Raw genomic sequence first — 9439 nt, 5'->3', positions numbered from 1 at the left:
AGATAAGTTCGAATTAAGTACATAATATATACACCAATGAGGGACCAGAATAATAAAACAAAATTGATGGGCATTTTTCTTCAGGAATATTGCTCAAAAATGAAGAGGATAGACAGATTTTGGAGGGTCTCTATGGTGAAGATGAGGAAGATTAAAACTTATGAGGCATTTATGTTACCTTTGACTGTGTTTATTACAAATTATTATAGATTATTGCAGGCTATTAAAACAATTAATGCTATTTTATGCTATTAATAAATAAGACACACTATGAAGTGCACACATACTTCATGTAAATTTAATAATATAGTAATTGCATTGGCATCATAGAGTCATGTAAGTCAGTATGTCCGAGTGGTTAAGGAGGCAGACTCGAAATCTGTTGGGTTTTCCCGCGCAGGTTCAAATCCTGCTGCTGACGTTTTTGTTTTTAAGCTCACTTCAATTGTCATCGTAAAATAACTGGAAGGGCGTTAAAAGGTGAATATATGTGAATCTAAGTAAAAGGTGTGATTCTTGACTAAAAAGTGTGGAATATTGTATAAATAGTAACAATGATGAATACAATGAATACAAACAGATTATTGATGGAGACATCATATTTGCATTGCGAAAATAGTCAATATGATCAAATTATCGCCTACTTCTCTCTGAATTATCACGGCTCCATCCGTATTCGGATCATTATAGGCCAATGCTGCATATTGTAAATAAGTACCACATGAATTGAGGCCAGCCCCATTGTTCTGCATATGGATACCCGTCACACAATATTTGAAAGGTTTGTTGAGTTGACACAGCCTTCGGATGACGAAGTCGATGAGCGAGTTAATGTTGGCATTGGCTTTTTACTTGTTATATATGGCGTTGCTTTCTTTATCTGCATTTTCCTCCCTGATTCCGAATAGATTGTTGACTGAGTCTTCCAGGATCTTGGTGACCTCCTCTGAAATGAATTATTTCTAATATCATCAAATATGTACATCTCCTCCGTCGTCCATAAGTTATATAATATTCAAATATCTGTCACATCCATATAATCTTATCATTACAAGCACCATATACATCAATAGATACACATCTATAGATACACATCCATAATAAACATCAATAAATATGCATAAGATCATCTTATCATTGTCTGCCAGAGCCTTCGACACTTCTCCTCCACCTATCGTGAATATAGTATAACAAATCAGCCTCATTCTGCTGTAGAACTAACACTAAATGGCAACACGGTAAACCAATCCGATACTGCACAAAACAATCACATTCCCAATGTTCATGCTCTAGCAAATACTTAACAACGAACTTCTCTTCCATCTTGTTCACAATTTCGTATTCTAAAAGCCCATTCTTTCTTTTCCTTCTCTTGTATGCAAGGCCTTTGGATTTGTTGATGTTGCTCGCCAGCATGTTATAGATTCGAGGGTAGAGCTCATCTTGCAGTTGTCGCAGTTTCTATCGACTGACGTAGAATGTTGTTGAGAGGGGAATGTGATCGTTTTATGAGAGCTTCGAATGCAGCATTTGTAGATCTGATGCACAGAATTTCAAGAAGGAAGGGAGATCCGTGAATTTGTTGATAATGGCAGTCGACTTCATATAATTGAGCAGATCTTGAAAACGATCCTCAAAGTAGAAATTGCCACAGTAAGTCACTTTCATTTGGGATTCACAAATTTTATGGCGATTCCGCATGATAAACTCGATTGAGGCATCATCTTGGAGAAGATTCCTGCACTTGAGCAATTCTGCTTGCGATGTAGCTTTTGAGCGAGAGAACAACGCCAATGACAGCCTTTCTAAGATTTAGCTATCGTCCACAGCCAGAGTGCCACTGCCCGAGGCCTTATTCTTATTCTTCAGCAGCTACTGCTCTAACTTTGCCAAGTACTGATTGTTGGGGTTAAAGAAATGAAAGAGCCTATTCTAATACTTCGTCTAAAACTTCTGAAATTGCTAATAGATGACCATGTCAATACCTGCCATAACACTCTCATCCGCATCACTCGATACACTCATGATACAATTTCCAGAGTAGCTGTAATATCCGCACTATTTAAGCAACTCCCCGAAACAGAAGTGCATCGATTCCGCGAGTGTGTGCATTGCATCAATAAGAGTCACATAAACTGCCAATATTACTGCTATGCATTGTTTGTTGATCCCCAATACGAGGTATGCCCTCCATGGGTGTTCAAGTACCCCATCAAGTTATTTGAATTAAATGTTGTCCCCATACAGCTGGTAATTGTCTGACATGTGTTTGGTGATGAGTAGGATTTTTGTGAGTTATCGATGGTAAATTTATCTTTGATCCATTTTCACGAAGAGGCCATCGTGAGTCTCTATGAGGTTGAAAATGACGCCGAAGAGAGTCCATCCTTCAGTCGAAGGATCCTCCTCCGTGATGTGATAATCCTCGGGATTGGTCCCATGTGTTTGAGGAATATACTCTTTGAAAGGAGACTAATTATATGATTATTCCTAATTATTTTATGGATAGCTGGAATTCTGTTTCATCTTCTCATAGAATTCGAGCTACTGCTTTGTGCACATTGGTCTCTTCCCCTTTAGGCGTAGGCTACCATGTTGTCTATGGTTCTGATTGTGGTGTTGGTTATGGTACATATACTCATGGCGCTGACTATGGCCTTTGCCTTTACTCTGGCTGTGGTGAGGTGGGCCTGTGGGGGAGGTATTGGCTTTCTTCTTACCGCCATTTCTGATTGTGATGGTCCGGTAAGGCACAGATAGTTGCGCTTTTCTGACAACCGGATTATTAATTTTATCTTCCCTACATTGATCGCATAGTTCCAACTCACAAGAGTATACATAATCCCGGATGCTCATAATATCGAATGAGGACTGCCTGATATATTTGACCATCGCAGAGGCTGAGAGATGCCCATAGAATTCATGCAGACTTCTGACAATGAGTTATCGTTCATTCAGCAATGGCACCCTTTTGATAATCTTGTTATCGATTGCCTTTTTAATATTTTGCTGGTAGGAATAATTCGCGGAGTTTGCAGCCTTCGTGATCCTCCAAAGATGAGGAGTATTCTTTTGGCATCTAACGATCATGAACCTATCTGAAAGTGCTTTGAGTATCTTCTTCCTTCTCTTGATTTCTTCGAGATCGAATTGCTCGAAGTACTTTGGGATCCTATCATAGAGTATCTTATTCAAGACATCCTAATTCAATTGGTCGTACTTATCCAGCTCACAATCGTATATACATGTGTGCATATCGAAAATTAGCTCTCTATGTTCATGGGCGATCATGAATTTTAGTCTGTTTTGTGTGATTTGCTCGAGCTGCTGATAGAAATCAGCTCTTTGATACTTTCTCCCAGGTAACTGGGGCACCATCTCTCTAATTTGACATTATTCACAACTCTTTAAAAAAGAATATGCATACTTTCGAAATATCTATTAGTCGACTCCAGGACACTAGCCCTTAAGTTTAGCAATCATATCATTAATGGGCAAATGCATCGGCAGATGAAGTAGTCCAAATATCCTGAGCACAGATCTCAACATTGGAATCATTTCCCCCTTCTTCATGACATGCAGCTCCCCATGTTCACATCGCACCACAGAATGTTTTCTGGCCTTGATCTTGAATTCGTTGAACTTCCGATACTTGACTTGCAGATTGTTGATCTGATCTATTTGGGGAGGTGCTTTCTTATACACGAGATAGATCATGATATCTGTGATTTGTCCATCATAGAAATCCACAGAGCAGTCTTGGCATAGCAGAGGTAGGTTAGATTCTATGGTGTTTATTTCGGATTTTATGGTGGTTTATTGGTATTTTATGGCGGTTTCTTGATGTTTTAGGTAGGGTAGTGGTTAGATAATATGTTTTTACTCATGGAGATTATTATTCTTGTATGAGGTTCTTTGGGGGAAGTGAGAAATGGGGGTCATACTTATATTTGTGGAGAGCATTGAAATGGGTTGAATATGTCTGTATGTTTTCAATCTGACTAATATGATGTATATAGTATAACTATGCGATGTTGTTTATAGCGGTAAATTTATATAAATCTACTGTTCATAATTCTATACTTCATATACACATATCTACATACCTACATATAGATGCATATATACGAATACAAATAGGCATATAGATACAAATAGATATACACATATGAGAATATTCACAGGATCATATCATACCTCCTATTACAGAATAGTACGTGCCATTCGATTAAAAATTGCATGTTTCGATCTATATCAAAATAGATAACATATTTATGCGGAAACGTAATCCTAAGTACCATAATAAAATTCGAATAGCCAATAAAACGAAGAAATAATCAATCGAACTTTTTTGGTGTCCTTTTCTTCGTAATTGAGAAGCAATAGATTCCCAAATACTCTGTGATCTGGCTGACTGTATTGACCAAAAACACAAGAATCACTATAATATCCACTCCTAAACAAGCCTTAAAAACCAGAGCCTAAGTCTCGGATGTGGACCCAATTGTGTTCAGGATGACAATCGAGATCGTGGAGACAATAAGCGGAATGATTTCAATATGGAAGTACTGGAACTTCATCTATACTCGATTGAATGGGTACCTTTGTGACGGAGCAGATAATCATTTTGCAGACCAGAAGCGATGCTATTATCCCGAAATTAATCAGAATGGGGCCATTGTATTGATGATAGAGCTTCATGTTGCACCAGGTTAGCTACATTGCGATTAGGATCGCGTAACTGAAGAACTAGAGGATGGATTTTTTGTAGGTCTTGCTCGTGAGGATTGTCCTCACGATTACAATAAATGATATCAAAAGTAGGAGTCCGCCGTAGACATAGGCGAACAATGGCCCCAGTTCCAGGTTCAGCAGTTTCTACAGATGTTGATTGCTCTGGATTATGGGCAATGGAATCGGAAGGAGCTCAAAAAGTTTGTATTTCCACATATCTTGGCCGAAAACTCCGGTGAAAATGTGCATAAACATGCAAGTAAACTCCCCTTCGGTCACTCCAAACTGCCCGACCTTGGTTGTCAAGATACCAGTGTTGTACTCACTCCAATTCGCGACCCAAAACGATGTTTGGCAAGCCTAAATTAAATGGAATGTACAATAAAAATCAGAAATACTTCAGCCGCCTCCAATCTCGTTGCTTGACAAATTGCCAGCATAAAGAAAGAAATTGAAAATGAATCACACCCGTGATCGAAAAGCTGTCCCAAAGGCGAACTGCTTTTTGTTCTTCTTGCTTGCTTTCCGTCAATTGCGTCGAGAGTCGAATAGATGAAGATGCATGCAGCGGCGAAGAAGAAAGCGGAGGAGGGCAAATCCTACTTGAAAGTGTAATCGTAACGAAGCATGTTTGCGTATGAGCTGATCACGAACAGCCAGCCTATGAAAGTGATCAGATTGGGTGCCAACCAAACAGGCAGCAGCTTGACACAGAATTCCCAATAGGGATTCATTTTCCCATCGAGCCATGTGTATTCCCCTGAGACATACTTATACTTGTCGAGGTTTTGGAGCCCTTCTTTGGTGATGAACTTCATGAGTGTGTTTGGTGGAGGTTTTGGTGTAAATAATATAGTTTGCAAAATCAGTCATAAATACAGTTACCCTAAAAATATGATGACGTCAAGATATGAATCCTTGCAAGTTTTTTCAATTCATAATATAGTTCATTGTTCATCAGTGATAAATCTGCTGTATTCATTCATTTACATGGCTATTTGCATATAAATATAAATAAGAAAATAAATAAAATAAATAAAATAAAATCAATACAAATAAATAAAATAAAATAAAATAAATAAAATCAATACAAATATAATTATAAATACATAAAGTGAATGTGTTTAAATGTATAATGAGCTTTAAATATTTTTCAAATCAGAAGACCAACTCATGAGGTTTGGTGTTGCTATATAGTGTGAATCTGGTTCCGAGGTATCCCTTCAAGTTTTCGACTTTCTTAATGCTCTCGATGAGTTTGGCATCTACAGTCTTTTGGACACTCTTTGCTTCTTCTCTCCATTTAGTCTCAGCTACCTTTGCTCCTTCAACTTTCTTCGTGGTGGTTTCTGAAGCGTGCTTCAATTGATTCTTTGTGAATCTGACTTGCTTCTTGAAGAATGTGTCATCGACATTGCATGCAACTCCATCAAGTGAGACCTTGGTGGATGTTCTGATGACGTATGCTGGGTTAACTCTCTTGAGGGGGACTCCGTTGATGGCAAATGGACCTGTGACCAACAAGTTTCCTGAGGCGAGTGCTTTTAAAACGACGACTCTTCTTCCGCGATGGGCACCTGAGAGGAGGATGACAACCTGCCCGTTTTCGATGGATTTGGGAGCAACAGCCTTTTTGGGTTGATTTCTCTTTCTTCTAAAATGTGTCTTTTCATCATCAGCTGGATACCATGTTTTTGCATTATTCCTTAATTTTTTACGAGAAGCGCCGCCGAGAGCTGAATAAACTTTAATTTACTAAGATGGGAAGTGGAGGGGTTATTTCCTGTCTGGAGGCCGAGCAGATTAATGGGAGTAGCACGCACATATTTAGCGAGCTTGTGAGCAACTTTGCCTCGAGCTTGAGTGGTCTTCTTCACTTTGTCAACCATGGTGAAAGTGTGGTAATTAAAATAATGAATATAATAATCCAAATATTTACATCTTATAATTCTACAATTATATTTATAATGATGTCTCATTTTATACATTATTCAACCACATTTATATATGGAATTAGCATTCGATATTATTCTCAAGTCATATGATACAAAGTATATTGTTAATATGTCTTCCGTTAGAGCTGGCTCTCACAGTCTTCAAAATAATTTGTTATTTCCTCCTCATTTGGAATTAGCTCGAAATACCATGAGACTCAAAGAGTAGAGCAAAATCAGTCTCCATTTTCGAGCTAACAACAACAACAACAACGACAAAAATCACTATCACCATATGTTCGCATAAGATAAATAAAACCATCGTGCTCATATCAATGTTTCATCAATCCTGCTAGCTTCGAACAAGTCTCAAGAAGAAGACACCTGCAGGCAAATAAATCCACAAACAAATTTGCAACAGTTCAAAGCCAAAAAGATCCTGAAGCGTAACAAAAAAACTATGATATGCAAAAGAATGAAGCCAGCAACTCTTTTACTTGTCAAGAAACTTAATGCGGAATTGGAGAGCAAACTCACACAATCCAAACTTGTTCAGCAGTATTCGGCAATTTTATTTAATGGCAGGAATACACAAACTGAGCACAGCCCCTGCCAAAATGCTAATATTCTGCCAAATATTTCTAATGCCAATTTTAACATCGACACTGTTTCATTCCGAACGAAATAAAAACAAAACAAATAGTTTATGTGCTACAAAGAAGACGGCATGATCGAATTATCAGCACAGCAGAGAGATCTACTCAAAAAGCGAGATTTCGACAATGATATAGACTCAGATGACTAACAGCTCGAACTCGCAGTAAACTACATGCAGAGCCAGCTAATAGAGTCATCCATTCTTCAAAAAGATAAAATTTCAAAAAGAATAATATTTTGAGGGCTGACCTTTCTCTGATGATAAATGCCAATCTTCTATATTACAAACACTTTCAATAATCAACAGTCCATAATCTTCCTTTCCGAGAGTTTAATCAAATAAATGCTGTTCAGATTGCTCCTGAGGTAGTACTTAATCATCTTGACTACTTTGTTGTTAACTTCTTCTTAATTGAGAACCTTCCTGGCTTTTTTGATACCTTCGATGATCAATGACATCACTTCGTCGTAGTAGCCTTCCTTGTATTCGAAGTTTTTCATGAAAGCGAGGTAGTTTGTGAAGAGATAGTGGTTGTATGGCAGAAATTAGAAGTAGCTTTTGAGCAATTTTGAGGGATACTCGAAGTCTTTATAATATTTTACCACATAGTTAGTGTACTCGATCAGGAAGTAGCAGAGCAAGTCGATTTGTTCAGTGTTTTACTGATGCTCCATGATTAAGATGTCGTAGAGTTTCTTTGCATTTTCCCATTGTTTCTCTCTGATTTCCAACTGAATATGCTTCAGATATACTTATGGCTTCATTTTGTTTTCTGTCTCGTACTCGATGTACATCTTTCTCGCTTCATTTGAGTTCTCGCGCTACTCTAAGTCACACCAATAGAAAAACAAATCGACATTGAATTTCATAAAAAATGGCTTATTGAATCTGAATATGTTGAGGACTTTGGTATATTTGTTGGTCTCATTCTCAAGGAAATGGAAAACTTCCTCCCAGAGCGAAATGTTGTGAGTCTGGGCCATTAGCAGTCTCTCGTAGCAATACGATGTGTTCTCCACCACTGAATTTTATCTCTCTAGAGATATCAAGTCCCTCCACGTCGATTCATCCGCTAAAATTTCAGCTTAATTCTAGTTAAAATAGTAATGCTTTATCTTTGCAGATATTTCGAGCCGTCGTGCCCTATATGCCAATGTTTTAGCATAGGTCTGGCTTATTTATTATTTCAATATCCTTTTGAGCTCTTATGTTTCAACTTTTCTTCCTCGAACTTCTTTAGCCCCAATTGCAGTTAGTTGGGGCTCCAAAAGCGTTTCAAACCATTATTAAAACTTCGCGTAAATATCTTACAGGTTGAGGAGGGCTCTCGTAAATATTTTCTTATAGAATTACCACCTGTAGTTCTCATTGAGCATGTCATAGTACTACAAATAGAGTGAGGCAGACCTGGTATCTGCTCCAATCTCTAAGATAGCCCTTTCGACCTATCGACGATATTTGGCAGTATCTTTATAAATGGGAGTTGTCCGAACATATTAAATATATTTCATCCAAAGCTCATATGATTTGGGGTTGCGTTTCATGGCGATCTGGTAAGTCTAAGGGCCAGTTAAATCGATATACTAGGACCACCTCTAGTAGTCGAAAGGGAAGTAATCAAGGAATGTAGCGAGAGTTTGAACGTATGCCTATCCTTCTAATTTTTCCAGAAGCGATTTCCAACTGACATACTTCTAGAAATAGGAAGCTTGTTATGTTTCTTTGTGGAGGATGAAGATATTTGCAGAAACCTAATTATCCATGTTCTCTTATAATTAGTTAATTTATTAGTATTTGCTAAACAATAGAAGGCCATGACATAAAAAGATCACATAGACAATAAATATTGTTCAATTGAATTGTTTCAGAGTCCACAACATTAAGATGCAGAATATAGGCTTGTTGGCCAAATGACAGGCGAAAATATTAATGCCAGCAATAAATCAGCGATATATGTAAATTCTTGATTATAATTCTCTTTCTTATGTCAAAGATCTTGACGTTGGTTGCTATACTATTAGTCACCACTCTCTCTCTAACTGATAGGTAAGCGCTCCAGCAAAACTTAAATGGACTCTTCGAACAAAACAAGCTCCCTGACCCAGTAACTATC

At 37.8% G+C, this 9439-nt stretch overlaps 1 protein-coding gene and 1 non-coding gene across 2 annotated transcripts; one reads left to right on the top strand and one right to left on the bottom strand.

Moving 5' to 3' along the window:
- The first annotated feature begins 340 nt into the window (after positions 1-340).
- Positions 341-421, top strand: TRNAS-CGA (transfer RNA serine (anticodon CGA)). The gene has a single exon. It is a non-coding gene; the product is annotated as a tRNA-Ser (tRNA).
- A 5465-nt stretch (positions 422-5886) lies between these two features.
- Positions 5887-6623, bottom strand: LOC148300059 (large ribosomal subunit protein eL6-like). Its single transcript, XM_088275326.1, has 2 exons — positions 6587-6623; positions 5887-6470 (listed from the first exon to the last, which is right to left on the bottom strand). The coding sequence occupies exons 1-2, from the start codon at positions 6621-6623 to the stop codon at positions 5893-5895; spliced, it is 615 nt and encodes a 204-aa protein (XP_088131452.1). The 3' UTR covers positions 5887-5892.
- Between the last annotated feature and the right edge of the window lie 2816 nt (positions 6624-9439).

The sequence above is a fragment of the Brachycentrus maculatus genome, unplaced genomic scaffold (assembly GCF_059751285.1).
Source record: "Brachycentrus maculatus isolate JH-2025_06_01 unplaced genomic scaffold, ASM5975128v1 h1tg000845l, whole genome shotgun sequence".
Lineage (NCBI taxonomy): Eukaryota > Metazoa > Arthropoda > Insecta > Trichoptera > Brachycentridae > Brachycentrus > Brachycentrus maculatus.
The sequence above is the reverse complement of the archived record's forward strand: the minus strand, read 5'-3'. Positions and strand labels throughout refer to the sequence as shown.

Excerpts from the sequence above, each read along its gene's own strand:
- LOC148300059 (XM_088275326.1), bottom strand. The coding sequence starts at position 6,623 with ATGGTTGACAAAGTGAAGAAGACCACTCAAGCTCGAG. Across the intron at positions 6,471-6,586 it reads GAAGACCACTCAAGCTCGAG|CTCTCGGCGGCGCTTCTCGT; the intron begins GCAAAGTTGCTC and ends AAGTTTATTCAG.